We start from the raw sequence: 15,565 nt of genomic DNA on the forward strand, positions 1-15,565 counted from the left end.
GGCTCAGATGTGGTCCCACTGCCGCCAGTGATCAGGGTGATGGGGGGCTGGTGGGGACGCGGATGGGGGGAAGAAGCCATCTGCTGCGGAAGGGGGAAATTCTTTCCGACTGAGGACAGGGGAGGGCTTCTAGACAGAATAGTGAGCCTTGAAAGACAGGACAGGTGGGGAGGGTGGGGAGCAGCTCCAGGCAAAGGAAAGGGCTTCAGTGATGGCTGGAGGCACGTGAGGAGGCAGGAGTTCAGAGAAACAGGAGGGAAGGCGGAGCGGCACTAAGGTGGGCACGGTGGCTGCTGACGGGCTGGAGTGTGGTACCCTGGGAGCCGCTACACCGGGGCTCACGGAGAGTGGGGGAGCGGGGAAGGGTTCTGAGCAGGCGTGCCCCACAGTCAGAGCTGACTCTCAGAGTCACCTCCCTCGGTGGCAGTGAGATGCCCGCCCAGCTCCCTGGCCACCCTCAGCCTCCTCTGCTGGCAGCCCCAGCCTCTAACGTGGGGATCCCAGAGTCCATCTGAGTCCTCTCCACCTTTTCTCTTTTTTTTTTTCTTTCTTTTTTTGTTTTTGGCCACGTTGCATGGCTTGCGGGATCTTAGTTCCCTGACCAGGAATTGAACCCGGGCCCTCAGCAGGCAAGAGTGGAGTCCTAACCACTGGACCACCGGGGAATTGCCCCTCTCTTCTCTTCTCTATTTCTCTCCTGCCCGTGATCCCTTCCTGGCCCACGCTGCCAACTCTCAGATTTTTATCTCTAACTCCCAGACCTCCCTCCCGAGCTTCTGACCTCTCAGCTGGGCTTCTGAAAAGTCCATCTCCTGATCTCCTCCAAGGTGAACTCACTCAGAAACATGGGGGTGACCCTTCCTCCCCACTCCCCTCCCCACCTGCACGGTCCACTCACCAGCACACCCCATCACCGCTCAGATTCCACCCCCAACCCAGCCGCTCTCTCCCTGTGCCCACCACGCTGGCCTGGCCCACGGCTGCAGCAGCTTCCTTGCCAGTCTCCTGCTTCTGCTCTCTAGGGTCCGTTCTCCCCCAGCAGCCAGGGGGCCAGGCAGACCCCAGCTCTGGCATCCAGCAACCCTGCAGAGGTCCTTCCCAAGGCTCAGAACAACTCCACGCTCTCAGGGTCAATCCCCACCCTCTTGCACCCCAGCCGTCTGGGCTGCTCACTGAGGTCAATTCTTCTGCCCAGACACTGCCCAGCTGGGTGCAGGTGGCCCTTCTCAACCTCCCAGCTCTGGCTTAACCAAGGGGACCTTCTCTCAGAGGCCCCCGGGCCACCCTAAACAGGTCTCCTCCTCACCCACCCACCATTTTTCTCTCTCCTATTACCCTGTTTATTTCCTAAGCTCTAACAAGTTAGATGGCCTGAGTCCAAATTTGGACAAGCACTTTCATCCATCCATCCTTTTATTCCACAGATATGGACTGGCATCTCCTGCATGCCAGGGACTGCTGTGGGCGCTGGGGATTCAGCCACGAGCCACACAGTCCCTGCTTACAGTCTAGGGCAACAAACAATCGAGCAGGCGCGTGGGCGCGTGCACACGCTGGGGGCACGCCCTCGGTGGGCTCCCAGAATGGATGCCTGGGAAGGGCCCGATGCAGGCAGTGCTGCCGGAGGCAGGGGGCTGGACGGCATGGCCTCTGGCCCCCTCCCTCTCTAACTATTTAGGAGGAAGCAATCCCAGGAAGCCTGGCATTGCCTGGGGATGCCTGCTCGCTGGTGAGTCCGGCCAGCTGTGAGGACAAGGCCCCCTGTAGGAGTTGGGAGACAAGGCTGGGGGGTGGGTGGCAGCAGGCCGGGGGGAAGGGGCTGCAGTTCCAGAGCCCATAGTGCTCTGCCTTCTCCCGCCCACCCGCACCTGCACCAGGGAAACTGGCCACCTAGGAGGACAGGAAAGGTGGACAAACTACCAGCAGGCAGGGTAGTCCGATGGGAGGTGCAGAAAGGGAGAGGCTGGCCCAGCCCCACCTGAGCTCAGGTGGGCTCCTCTCTGAAGGGAGGTAAGTACAAAGGCCTCAGGTCTTCTTTAGTGGCAGGAAAACACCTCTAAGAACTTAGCCAGCGCCTACTCGGGTCAGGCACTGTGCCTCCATTTTTCCATTCAATACTCAAAAGAGGCCAGAAGGAGGAGGCCACGGGGCCCTTCGTTCCGCTCCTGACCCCTGTTGCTTCCCCAGGGCCCTGCCTCGTGCCTGCTGTCGCCCCCTTGCCCAGCCCTGCCCCCGTGCACCCCACCTCCTACCTCTTAATGACAAAGTGGATGCTGTGCCGCTCCTCCAGGATCCGCTTCAGCTTGGGGACCCCGTAGGTGCAGGGGCGCTTGAAAGGGATCTTGTCCGGGATGCCCACGATCTCCACAGCCTCCGGGTCGCAGGCGATCTTCCTGTAGGGGACGGGGACCATGTGGTCCAGGCCCAGGGCTTCCGCTGGAAGGGCAACGGCAAGGCTGAACGCGGGATGGAGGCTGCGGGACATGCAGGGCCCCAGGGCCTGGTCATCACCACCTCCCACCTCCCAGGCACCACTCTGGCCACTCAGCAGCCAGAGGGATCCTCCTGAAACACCAAATACATCACTACTCTCTTAAAAACTGCCCATAGGCTCCCCTCCCACTCAGCGATGGCCAAAGTCCTACAAGGCCCTACGTGACCAGGACCCCATCACCTCTGGCCTTATCTTTCACCCCTCTACTTGCTCACCCCAGTCTCTCTGGCCTCCTTGGTGCTTCCCTAACACGCCAAGCGCGCACTCATCCCAGGGCCTTTGCACCTGCTCTTCTGTCTAGGCAGACACTCGTCTTCCAGATCACCATACTCTTCCCTCCCTCCCTCTCTCCATTCAAGCATCTGCTCAAAAGTCACTTCACCAGCCTAAAACAGCCCCCTCCATCCCTCCCTAGCCCACCCTGCTTTGTTTTTCATCCCACATTTATCATAATCTGATGTTACAAACATATTCACTGTGCGTTGGTTCACTGTCTGGAACCTAAATAGGGCAGGACACGTAGTAGCTGCTTCCTGCATATTTGGGAGTGAATGAGCGGCTGAGGGAAGCTTCCAGGCTGGAGGTGGACTCTCGGCAAGATGCTCCCAGTTGTACAGGTGTGCCCTTTCCTCCAGGGAGGGGCCCAGCACTCTGCTCACTCGTCAGTGACAGGAGACACCGCTGGAAGCCGACAGCTTTGTCAACAGCAGTGTAGACAGAACCCGAGCTCAGGAAGTAGCTACTTGCTCTTTTCCTCCAAACCATTAGGTGCGGTCCTGTGCCATTTCAGTCACTCATACACCCCAGCTCCTCCTTTTCATTCATTCACTCACCAAATACTTCTTGAGCACCTACTATGTGCTTGATGGTACTTTCATGGGGCCCCAAGGCCTGGGAGGCGAGCTGAGCTGGGTGTCCCCTTCACTCCTGCCTCTCCCAAGGGTCACTCCAACCTGTCCCAAGGGTTCCACGTCTCCTCACTGTTCCTCAGGCCCCTCCCCATCTGGCCTGGCTCCTCGGGCCACACCAGGATGTGTCTGTGTTCTGACAAGTGCCAGCCCACAGCCGGACCCCTGCAGTCATGCCAGGACCGGGGCAGGGCAGAGTCGCCTGCCTGTGGCCCTCCCTGGGGCACCGCCAAGATTGCTTTTCTGTTGATGCGGCCCAGGCCTGCGTTGGAGGCTTTGGCAGCCAGGTCTCACTGTGAAGTCACACTTAGCTCATCGTCTAATTAAACCCTCACCATCTCAGCAGCCGTCAAACCATCTCTTCCCCCGAACCCCAGCATCACCAGCCACCCCCCAGCCCCAGCACCTGAGCGATGGGCTCTTGGCTTCTTCAAGTCTACGTGAATCCACCTCCCCTCGGGTTCATCTGACTTGCTAGGCCTGTCTTTTCAGCCCAGGGCACAAAAGCTCCAGCCCGCCCAGGCTCCAGCTGCTGCCCACTTGGAAGAGGAGGATGGAGCCGCCACGCACAATCCTTAGACCCTGGTGTAATCTCAACCTCCCCCCGGGTGACAGAGACACTGAGGCTTCCTCAAGGCTGGGGCTCCCCCCATGTCTTTTCTGTTTCTTTTTCCCCCCTCTGCACCCCCAGCAACATCGTGGGCCCACTTGGCCCGGAGCCGGTAGCTGAAAGGGCAAACCAGGAGCAGGACCTGCTCGTCTTGGATCTGCAGGATGGTTCAGGCTGCCAAACATCCCCACCCCCGCCACAGGAACCCCCCAGTACTCATGGGGGTGGGGCGGCGAGCGCAGCTTCTCCCCAGGGCAGCGGAAGGGACAGCTCAGAGGGAGCTCTGGCCTGAGGAGGGGTAAGGTCTCAACCACCCCAAGCCTGACACTCCTCCTTGGATTTGGCCGCGGTGGTGGGCCCAAGTGCCGACCTCTAGGAAAGGCTCAACATTCTGGAAACATCCAGCACTTACGACAGACTGGAAGACTGGCAGCTGTCATGCCCGCAGCAGTGGGGCAGAACCCACCCAATGTGGACAGAGCCAGCCCTCCCCAGCTCCCCTCTCCCCACTCCCCGCCCTGCTCACACCTGTCTAGGGAGGGAGGGGAGAAACTTGGGTACAGACAGCCCCCTGTAGTACGGGGCCTCACTCAGCCCCACCCCAACCAGGATGGCCCAGCCCACCAAGCCCACATGACCAAGCCTCCCAGGCCCCAGGGTGGATCAAAGAACACCTCCTCCATGAAGCCTCCCCTGACTCCCCAAGCCTATCAAGAAACCTCACCTTCCTCTGAGCCATCCTCCCCTTCTGAGGGACCCCACCCCTGCACGTTACTACATACTCAAACGTACCACTGTACACCACTGTGTGTACTGCAGACCCACCTTCAGCTACTTGCTGAAGCACCTTGAGACCAGAGTTGGTCTGAGTGCCTGGCACAAGGTAGGGAGCTCAAAACGCGATTAGAGGGACTTCCCTGGTGGTGCAGTGGTTAAGAATCTGCCTGCCAATGCAGGGGACACGGGTTCGAGCCCTGGTCCGGGAAGATCCCACATGCTGCGGAGCAACTAAGCCTGTGTGCCACAACTACTGAGCCTGCACTCTAGAGCCCGCGAGCCACAACTACTGAGCCCACGTGCCACAACTACTGAAGCCCGTGTGCCTAGAGCCTGTGCTCCTCAACAAGGGAAGCCACCACAGTGAGAAGGCCGTGCACCTCAAGGAAGAGTAGCTCCCGCTCGCCACAACTAGAGAAAGCCCGCATGCAGCAACGAAGACCCAAGGCAGCCAAAAATAAATAAATTAAAAATAAAATTAAAGAAAGAAGACCCAACGCAGCCAAAAATAAATCAATTAATTAAAAAAAAAAAACCAAAAACGCAATTAGAGGGTTGGAAACATCCCCCACTCCTGGGAGGGGACAGGGGCTGGAGGCTGAGCTCATCACCAATGGCCAATGGTTAAATCAATCACACCCACTTAATGCAACCTCTGTAAAAACTCTAACCGAGGGGGTTCAGAGAGCTTCCACGTGCCAGGAGGCTGGTGCACCCTAGGCTCCACGGGGACAGAAGCCCCTGTGCTCAAGACCCTTCCGGACCTTTCACCATGTACCTCTTCATCTGTATCCTTTGTAATAAACAGGTCAAGAGAAGCAAAGTGTTTCCTCCCTCAGTTCTGTGAGCCATTATGGAAAACTGCCGAACCCGCGGAGGGGGGTCCTGGGAACCACGGTGTGCAGCCAAATTGGATGGAAGTGGGGGTACCCTGGGGACCCACTACCTGTGACTGGCATCTGAAGTGGGGTGCTGCCTTGGGGCACTGAGCCCTTCACCTGGGGAGGGGTCTGTGTAACTCCAGGGAGTTAGGGTCAGAATTGAATCGAGTTGTAGGGCCCCCAGCTGGTGGCCACAGAGAACTGGAGGGTTGCGTGGCGTGGAAAACCCACACTCCTGCTGTCAGAAGTTTTGTGAGTAGAGAGAGAGGCTTTTTCGTAGCCAAGCAGGAGGGGAGGGAGGGCAGGGAGGGCAGGGAGGGCAGTGAAGCCCTACCCCGGCACGTCTGGTCTGCTCATGGTGAGAAAGCCAATGTTAGGCAGGGAGACTGGCCATCTCCAGGGCATCCAGCGAGCGTCCGTGGACTCCCAGGGCAGTGCTCTCCCCTGACCCGCACATGTAGGCGGCCCGGGACCCTCCTCTCTGTCCCTGCAGCTCTGTCCCTGCAGCTCTGCCCCTCCCCCCAGCGCCCTCCCTTGGTCCCATCGTGCAGAGGGGCTGCCCCAGAGAGGGGCTTCGCGATTCAAGTGGGGTTCAATGACATCACGCCTGCGTGATGAGTGATCCGTGGGTACCTGCATCATCTCCGCAGTGACTGAGAGCCACCCACCCTGGCCAGAGCCACGCTGTGTCTGACCATTGAGCGGGGCTTATAGACGGAGCGCCACAGAGGCTGAGCGAATAAGTGAGAGTGAGCGAGGACTGCTGAGGGGACAAAGGAGACCAGGTGTGGGAGGGCACTTGGGGGTCCCAGGACCCAGAGCGGGAAGGGCTTACAGGTCCATCTGGTCCAGCCCCTGCCGTCTAGCCGAAGAGTGGCCACACTTTGCACTTGGCTGAAGCTCTACCACATGGAGGGCACCCCTGCCCCAGTTACCACCTGTGTCTGCTGCCCAGAGTGCAGTGAGCCGACACGTGCTCTGAGCTCGGCTCTGTCCTGGGTGCTGGGGGCACAGAGGGGCCGGTGCTGGCCTGGCTTTCGCGGGGACAGATACAGACAAGGTGCATCACGTGTGCGACGTGCAACAGAGAGGAAACCATCAGAGCTTTAAGAGCTGAGTCTTGAAGAACAGGTAGGAGTCTGCCCGCAATACGTGCAAAGGGCACGCTGGGCAGGGGGCACGGCACGGGCAAAGGTGAGGAGGCAGGAGCCAGGGTGGTGCGTGGGGGACTTGCAGGCACAAAAGGCCAACAGCCGTTTTCCCGGATGGTCGCCACCGCCCCCCCAAGCGGCCCGCCTCCCACAGGTGAGCCAAGGTCTGGGGCTTTGCCATCAGTCCCGCCCCCTGGAGAATCTGGAAGGGAAATATTGACACAACCACCCCCTACCCAGACAGGAGATGACATTTCCGTTGACGGCGCGTGGTGCCAGCATATGGCTCCCACCGTCATGTTGGGGAACACGAGTGATTGCCACATAATGAGATGCTCAGTGCGCTGCTGGGGCCACACCACGGGCCGCGCCGCCCACTCACCATATCTGCTGTTAAACAGGATCTGCACACACTCCCGGAGCGTGTTGATGTCCTCGGTTTCTTTTATGAAGGCGTCCCACTTCTCTATCAAAACACAGGAGGTACAAGTGAGGGCCCGTCGGAGCAGGGACCCCATGGCTTGGCTGCCTCTTGCCTCTCTGTCCACCCCCATAGCAGTAGATATTGCTCAGGCTCAGCCAGTCCATCCTGGGCCTCTCCTGAGTCTTGACCTTGAAAACCTAACCCTCATGCTTTGTGCACCCGGGGTCTCACCCAGCTTTGGCCCTGTTGGAGTCCCTCGAACCCTCAGCCCTGCTGGCCTCTCCCATAAAACCAAAGCCTCTGCTTCAACTTAATATTAATAACTAGAGCGATCATTTGGTTCATTAAAATTATAAAAGGAACATCTTTAATTTATTAAGTACTTATCTGTGCTAAGCACTTAATATGTATAATATCCTACTTAATCCCTCAGGACAATGTGCGGAAATAGATATTATTCCCATTTTGCAGGTGGGAAAACCGAGGCTCAGAGAGGCTGAGTAACTTGCCTGAGATCACCCAGCTAGTATCTGGTGAGATTCTATCTCTGCTTGTATCTCTTGCCCACCACGGCCTCCCACCATGCCGTTCTGCCTGGACATCCAGGTCCCCTCCCTGCCTGGGATGCAGCTTGTTTGTGGCAGTGGTGGTCTCCATTTTTTTTTTTTTAAATTTATTTGGCCGTGTTGGGTCTTGGTTGCTGCGCACGGGCTTGGCGCACGGGCTTAGTTATTCCACGGCATGTGGGATCTTCCTGGACCAGGGTTCAAACCTGTGTCCCCTGTATTGGCAGGCGAATTCTTAACCACTGCGCCACCAGGGAAGTCCCGAAACTAGGTTTCTTAAAGAACCTTTCACTGAAGGTGAGGCTGAGACCTCCATAAGGCAAAGTTGCTGGGAAGTCTCACTACATCCCTTTTTGGTACAAATGAATCCCAAACTTTCTGGTTCTCTGTACTGTGTGGTACTTTTAAAATCTGTCTACATATTTTTTTGACCCTTGTTCCTTCATGAGGTGGAGCTTAATTCCTCTCTCTCCCTTGGATATGAACTGGACCAAGTTCCTGACTTCTAATGGGTAGGATATGGCAGAAGTGACAGTGATTTCTGAGGCTGGGTCATAAAAGACGTGGTTCCTTCCTTACTCTCTCTCAGATCACTAGCTCCAAGAAACCAGTCGCCACGTTTTGAGGACGCTTAAGCAGCCCTGAAGAGGCCCAGGTAGTAAGGAATAGGTATCCTGCCAACAGCCACATGGGTGAGCTGGAAGTGGATCCTCCAGCCCCAATCGAGCCTTCGGATGATCACAGCCCCAGCTGACATCCTGAGAAATTCTGAGCCAAGACCACCCAGCTAAGCTGCTCCTGAGTTCTCACCCACAGAAACCGTAAGGTATAAATGCTTGTCATTTTAAGCTACGTTTGGGGGCAATTTGGCATGCAGCAATATGTAACTGTTATATATTGGCTTCACTCTGGTTTCACTCACAAGTCCCTTGTGCGGTGCCATTCCTCCTTTCTCTCACAAAGACCCAGTGGACACACATCCATTTCAGTAATAAGCACCACCCCAGTCCTGGATCCCCGCTCTGGTCAGGGTGCTGCCACGGGCACTGTCCTACCTGACTTGTCATGGACGATGGAGAAGAGGATGCGCTTAGAGGCATGGACGTTCTGAATGAGAGGACCGCCAGGCCCAGTGGGCTTCTGTCCTGGACAAGGGAGCGGAAAGGTACAGGTTCCAGGTGGGCCCCAAGAGGGGTTCCCCAGATCTGGCCTGAGTGCACGGGCTGGGGCTCTGGGGTAACAGTCTCCCCCACCAGGGAGAACCCAGGACTGAGCCCTGTGATCATGAACTCAAGGCAAGTTCCCTGACCAGAGGCCCGAGACATTCTTTAGCAGAGTGTGCTCTCCGAATGGCAGATCGGGGAGGGCAGGACGTCCCAGGTCACACTTTACAGATGGGGACACTTGTTTCAGGCATATAAGTCCCAGCCCCCTGCTCAGCCCTCATGGCTGTGGAGGGGAGGGGGTGTCCTTTTTTCTCCTTCTCATAATAACAATAACAGTTAAGTATAACTTATAAGCACCTACTCTGTGCCAAGCACTGGACTCGGTGCTTTAATACAGAGGTTCTCAAACTTGAGCACCCGTCGGAAACACTTGGTAGACTCGTCAGTTTGCAGGCAGCTGGGGCTCACCCCGCCCCCAAAGTGCCAGATTCAGCAGGGCTGTGGCTGGGCCTGAGAATGTGCATTTCTAATGTGCTCTGTCATTTCATCACGATAACAGCCCAGCGAGACAGGTACTATTGGCATCTCCATTTTACAGATGAGGAAACTGAGGCTCAAACAGGTAGAGGTTTGCCCTGGGACACGTAGCCATTAAGTACAGGGGTCAAAATATGGACACAGGTCTTTCTCATGCCCAGCTGTTCCTTTTCTTATGCTTCCAGTACCCCTAATCCACACTGGGTGGAGGTAGTAGGTGCTCATTAAATGCGTGTACCTGATTAGCATGTCTACTCTCTCCCTCCATAGACTCCCGTGGGAGTCCTTTCGGGCATCTCTTGGTCCCAGGCAAGGATACTGTTCACAGATGACTGGGCAGAGGCCCGGGGTCTGACTGAGTCCAAGCTACCACGCCTTCTGTCCCGTCCCAGCTCCTTGCTCCGACGTGCCCCCTGCAGCCCTGAGCACCCCGACCTGCCCTGGGAAGCTGCCCCTGCATGAGTGACCTCTGTCCCACCCCCCCCACCCCCCAGACTCGGGAGTCCCAGCAGCAGCTTACCACAGCAGTCTGGGAAGTCTTGGGCAGTGGGGGCCTTGGGCTCAGGCCCGGGCCGGCCGAGGCCCAGGTCACTGGAGGCAAGAGGGCAGGCGGGTGCCTCCTGCTTGAGCTCCCGCGCGGTGCGGTTGGCAAGGGCGGTGCTGTACAGGAAGCTGGCCACGGACGAGGAGGTGGCGGCTGGGGGCAGGTCCTGGGGTGGCCCCTTGGGGGCCTGGCCGTGCAGGCCACAGTCCCGAGACCCCTTGGCTATCAGGGAGATGCCATTCAACTCCACCAGGGCCTTCGAGTCCCGCCCGCCATCCTCGAGCGGCCTGGGTGAAGGAAAGGACACAAGACAGCTTCATCCACCTGTCCCACCAGGGGTATGTCTTCCCCGAGCCCTCCCTCTGCAGAACACGACAGCCCGTGAAGTATGCATGACCAGTCCCCATTTTACAGGTCGGGGTGCAGGCCCGGGTGGGGGTGTGACGTGCCCAGGGCCACACGGCTGGGCCACCCAAGGACCTGGGCCCTGCCCCGTGGCCTCTGTGTCCCCTCTCCACCAATCACATCCTTTCAGCTGCAGCTGATCGCCTCGCACCCCCTAACGCATCGCTCGTGCACTGGCCGCGGTGCCCGAGCCCTGACGGGCCACGTTCAGCCCTCAGGCTGCTTCCTGGCTGCCCCAGAGATCGGTACCCTCCCCGGCCCAGCCTCCATGACCTCATGGCCCGTCAGTCCCTAATGGAGCCCTCGGCTGACAACCCAAGCAAGCACCCACGATGTGGCTTCCCGCCTCCATGCTTTTGCACGGGCTGTTCCTGATACCTGGAGTGCTACTGGTGCTATTTCTTCCCCAACCAAGCCTCTCTGCAACACAGAAGTCCCCCGGGGAAGACTTCCGTGACTCCACACCTGGCTCAGAGCATGCTCTGTGACTGAGTTTCTGCCTCACCTCTGCCATCGGACTGGGAGCTCTTAAAACCAGGGTTCCCTGTGGGAGTCTGAAGCCCCCTGCCCTCGGGCAGGACAAGCGGCCACGAGCGGCTGAGCCCGCACAGAAGCAGGTCATCGCCCGGCCCGGCCTGGCCCCCAGGGTCCAGCCACCAGGCCCCGGGCCGGCCGCTCCCATGCGGGCTGCCTCACTCACCTCTTGAGCTTGAAGCGGATCCGGTGGCTGTGCTCCAGGATGGCCATGAGGGCCTTGGGGTCATACTCGGCCGGCCTCCGGAAGGCCAGGCCCTCGGGCAGCCCCTGCACAGCCAGCAGCCCCGGCTCCCGGAGCAGCCTCTCGTAGGGCAGCGGCACCACGCTGGCCCGGCCCAGGGCCTCGCCTGTGGGAGGGGTCGAGGAGGGGGCCTAGTATGAGACGGCAGCCGGGCTGTGGTGAGCACGGGACGCGCCCCGGAGCTGGGGCCGCGCTGAGTGACGCACTGTGGTGCCGGATCCCCAGGAATCAGGACCCCAGAGGCCCCTTCACTGCAAACCTCCCACAGAATAAGCCCCTGCCGGCGGTGAGGGGGGCGGCAGGGGCTGTGGACAGGGGCCTGCAGCCTGCACCTGAGGGCTGGGGCTGCCCCATCGAGGGGGTTCCTTGCTTCCCCCGCCATTCTCCTCTCTGGGCATCTGGGTGGAGGGGAAAGCAGGCCCCGGGGCTGCGAGCAGCGGGTAAGGAGAGAGGGGTGAGGGAGAGAAACTGCAAGAAAACAGCCACAGGAAGGAAGGGAAAAGGAAAGCGAGGGAGAGGAGGGCAGGTAAGGAAGAGAGGAATGGAGAGGAAGCAGAAGAGAGAGGAGACAGGATGAGAAGCTGCTGAGCACGAGGGAAGGGGGGAGGGGAGGGAGGGCCGAGCGTCTGGGCTCACAGACATCTGCTGCCTCCCACCTGGAGCCAGAAGGAAGCCCCTCCCCTCATAATCACCTCTGATTCTGCCCGAGGCAGGCAAGGGGGGTCAGAGCAGAGTGAGCAGGGGTGCAGGGGGCTCTGGGCGTGAACCCTGCATCTGGCAAAAGCGTCTGCAGTGGCACAGCCAACCATGCGTGACAAGTCCTCCCATCCCCGGGGCCAGCATGCCCACCAGGGCCTCCGGGCCCCCTACCCCTCTTGGCCTCCTCCTGACATCTAGACAACAGCAGGAGTCCCCCCACCCCACCCCGACCTTTGCTCCACAGAACCAAAGGCTGCATTAGGGAAAGGAATAAAGCAAATTAGAAATCATGGGGTGGGACCCTTAGGGACAGAAGGGACCCGCATGAGGTCACCCAGGGAGTGTGAAGGTCACCACTGGGCCAGAGACTCTGCAACCTGACACTTCCCAAGGGAGACCAGGCCTGCCTGTCCCCTCCCCTCTTCCACCCCAAAGGTAGTACTTGGCTGGGCAGTTAGCCTTCACTCAGTCATTCAACAAACACCCTCTGAGAGCCCACTGTTGCTGGGCTCTGAAGTGCAGGCTAGGAACAGCAGAAAGAGCAGATACAGTCCCTGATCCTGGAGAGCAACTGGACGAGTGAGGACACAGGGCATAGTGGGTGCCCAGAGGAGGCCTTAACCAAGCTCAGAGCTGGGGGCTTCCTGGAGCTGAGCCTTAGAGAGCAATGAGGCGTCCACCAGACAGAGGAGGGGAAGGTCGGCCCAAAGGTCACAGCAGGTGTGAAATGAGGCCAGAATGAGCAGGAGAATAGGAGGTGGGTCAGCGTGGCTGGAGGGGGCTGGGGACGGGCCGTGGTAGGGTCTGATGCCACGCCCAGGGTGACAGGGAGCCCGAGTAGGCAGCGGAGGGAAGAGCTTTGTGGTCAGACTTGTGCTTTGGGAAGATGCCCTTGGTCACAGGGCAGGTGGGGACAGCAGGGAGCTGGGCTGGTGGCAAGGAGACAGGGCAAGCCTGGGGCCTCTTCGAGGCACAAGGGAGCAGTGAGCAGCGCCAGGGCAGGAGTGGTAGGGATGTTGGTTCAGGGAATGGGGCTGGGACAGCAGATCCACGCCTGGGGATGCAGAATGAGGGAGGGCTGGGGGTGGGGAGAGAAGGAACCCACGCCTTGAGGTTCCGCCCAGGGCCTGTAGTGGGGCAGGAGGGGGCCTCCTCCTCTGGGCAGGGCTGGGGGCTCCCACCCGCCTGGGGGCCCCAAATGGAATGAGGAAGGATCTTACTATAAAGAACATCAAACACCTCCTCTACCATCTTCCGCAGAAGGTACACGTCCGAGCCATGTTCCAGGGCAGACCGTGGGATGTTCCGGCTGCCACCCTCACCCCGAGGCACCTTCTTGGGGTGCTCTGCCTCCGGCTCCTTCCACGGGGGCCCTCCTGTGGGACACAGAGCACGCGGGGCCATGGTGAGTACTCATCACACCACCAGCCCAGTGAGCTGGGACGTCCCTGCCCTGTGCTAAGCCCTGTAGCTGGGCACCCAACATGGAGTGCAAGTGGATGAATGAAGGAAGAATAAATGGGTGAGTGAGGCCTGCCCCAACCGCCCTGCCTAGGGCCAGGGCTGCTTACCTCAGGGTTCCCAGTGCCCAGCAGAGGGCATTCATCCCTGCTCACCTCTAACTCGCTGTGTGACCTTACGCAAGTCCCTTCCCTCTCTGGGCCTCAGTCTGTGAGCTCTCATGAGAGACCAGATGGGCTGGCTCAGAACTGGGGTTCAATGAATGTCTGTTCCATCACTTATTTCTTTTTTCTTTTCTTTTTTAAAAATATTTATTTATTTATTATTTATTTGTTTTGGCTGTGCCGGGTCTTAGTTGCAGCACACAGGCTCTTTAGTTGCGGCATGTGGACTCTTAGTTGCGGCATGCAGACTTCTTAGTTGCGGCATGCATGCGGGATCTAGTTCCCCAAACAAGGGATCGAACCCGGGCCTCCCGCACTGGGAGCATGGAGTCTTAGCCACTGGACCACCAGGGAAGTCCCCCATCACCTATTTCTGAATTAACCAGTTGAGGCCCTAGTTTTCTGCTCTGCCAAATGGGGAGATGATGGGGACTCCACCAAGAGGCTGAGGGTCTGGGAAGAGGCAGGTTCATGCCAGGCTGGGCCAGGGTGGGGGCCTGGGAGTGTCCGTGGATCCCTGGGTTGGGAAGATGCTAGGCACTGCACTGGAAAGGGGATGAGAAGAGGGCTTGGGGGCGCCCCTCCCAGCTTGGAGTGTGCTCTCCTCTGGGACCTGAGAAGCTTGAAATAGACCAGCCAAGTTCCCGGTGCTATAAATAGCAGCCGTGCCTGGCTCTGGGAAGCCAGGTGCACCTTCCCCAGGCCCCAGTCTGGCTCCCAGCCTGGCCATCTAGGGCCTCAGGACCCTGCCACTGCCCACCCTACACCGGTCCAGCCCCCTGCCCAACCTTGGAGAGGGTACAGGTTTTGAGGGCCGGGTGGGAGAGGGGGCTGGCTGGGGAAGTGGCTGGACCCCAGTAACGATACGCCCCAGCACGGTGTGTGTGTGTGGTGGGGGGACAGCCTTCCCAGAAATGGCTGATCCCAGGGTCCAGGCCCAGGCCGGGGTCGGGTGATGGAAATGCTGATAACGGTGCGAAAAACAGATGGTGTTTAGCGAGTGCAAACTAAGTGCCAGGCACTGTTCTAAGTGCTCGCTGTGTATTAATTCGTTTAATCCTCAGATCGACCCAGGACACGGTAGCAGTGTCCTCCCCTTTCACAGGTGAAGAGGCTGAGGCCCAGCAGGCAGCAGCTGGCAGAGCCAGGACGTGGGCCCAGGCGTCTGCCTCTAGGGCCTGCTCTTAACCCCAAGATCTCTGAGTCCCAACTTCTGGGCTAGAATGCCCACCCAGGCTCTAACCCCATAGGACTTAATCCACCACAAAGGGGAAGCTGAGCTGCCTCGGGAGCTCCCCGCCAAGCTGGGGCGTAGGCGTGGATGGAAGTTTAGGGCACAGGAAGCTGCGAGGGGTGGGGGGCAGTCAGGCATGGGCGCTGGGGCGGAGGGGCACCGATGGGGCCAGGGGCGGGAGGGATGTCAGTCTGGAGGCTGGGGAGGCGTCTGCCAGGCAGATGCGAGGGGAGGAGCGAGGGCCTTCCAGGTGGGGAACAGCAGGGACAAAAGGCAGTGGTGAGCAGGGACACACAGAGCCGGGGAACGTGTACTTTAGCACAGCGCAGCCTGGTGAGCTCCAGGGATGCTGTGAGGAGAGAGTGCAGAGGCCGGGGCTGCTTATGAGGGGCCCTGAGGGCCTAGGGAGCATTGAAGAGTCGGGGGCTTCGGAACGACCCCTCTGCCTCGGGGGTCCCGGCTCACAGCTCTGAGTGCTGGTGCTGGTTTCTTCTGAGAGCAACCAGGACCCTTTGGCAGGGGTCCCGGGGGTACCCATGCTGCATCCCTCGTTTTTCTTTTTTTGGCTGCGCCACGTAGCATGGGGGATCTTAGTTCCCCAACCAGGGCTTGAACCTGCGTCCCCTGCATTGGAAGCGCGGAGTCTTAATCACCGGACCTCCAGGGAAGTCCCTGCATCCCCCCTGTTTCGAAGGGGTGCAGCCGAAAGAGCAAACTCCACCTCCATCACTCGTCAGCTGTGTGTCCCCTATGGTTACACTCACTG

General features: G+C 59.0%; 1 protein-coding gene across 8 annotated transcripts in view; it reads right to left on the bottom strand.

Annotated features, from left to right (window-relative positions):
- The window catches only part of GTF2IRD1 (GTF2I repeat domain containing 1), a 112,727-nt gene that overhangs the window by 58,275 nt on the left and 38,887 nt on the right, over positions 1 to 15,565 (bottom strand). For 6 of the 8 annotated variants that reach the window (XM_032606906.1, XM_032606907.1, XM_032606909.1 and 3 more), the window contains 6 exons: positions 13,161 to 13,316; positions 11,164 to 11,347; positions 10,035 to 10,345; positions 8,867 to 8,956; positions 7,204 to 7,287; positions 2,253 to 2,436 (listed from right to left, as the gene is read on the bottom strand). In XM_032606906.1, the coding sequence (XP_032462797.1) occupies positions 2,253 to 2,436; positions 7,204 to 7,287; positions 8,867 to 8,956; positions 10,035 to 10,345; positions 11,164 to 11,347; positions 13,161 to 13,316 (1,009 nt within the window). The remainder of the gene's footprint in view (positions 1 to 2,252; positions 2,437 to 7,203; positions 7,288 to 8,866; positions 8,957 to 10,034; positions 10,346 to 11,163; positions 11,348 to 13,160; positions 13,317 to 15,565) is intronic. The other 2 variants (XM_032606910.1, XM_032606912.1) reach the window with 2 other exon arrangements.

The sequence above is a fragment of the Phocoena sinus genome, chromosome 15 (genome assembly GCF_008692025.1).
Source record: "Phocoena sinus isolate mPhoSin1 chromosome 15, mPhoSin1.pri, whole genome shotgun sequence".
Lineage (NCBI taxonomy): Eukaryota > Metazoa > Chordata > Mammalia > Artiodactyla > Phocoenidae > Phocoena > Phocoena sinus.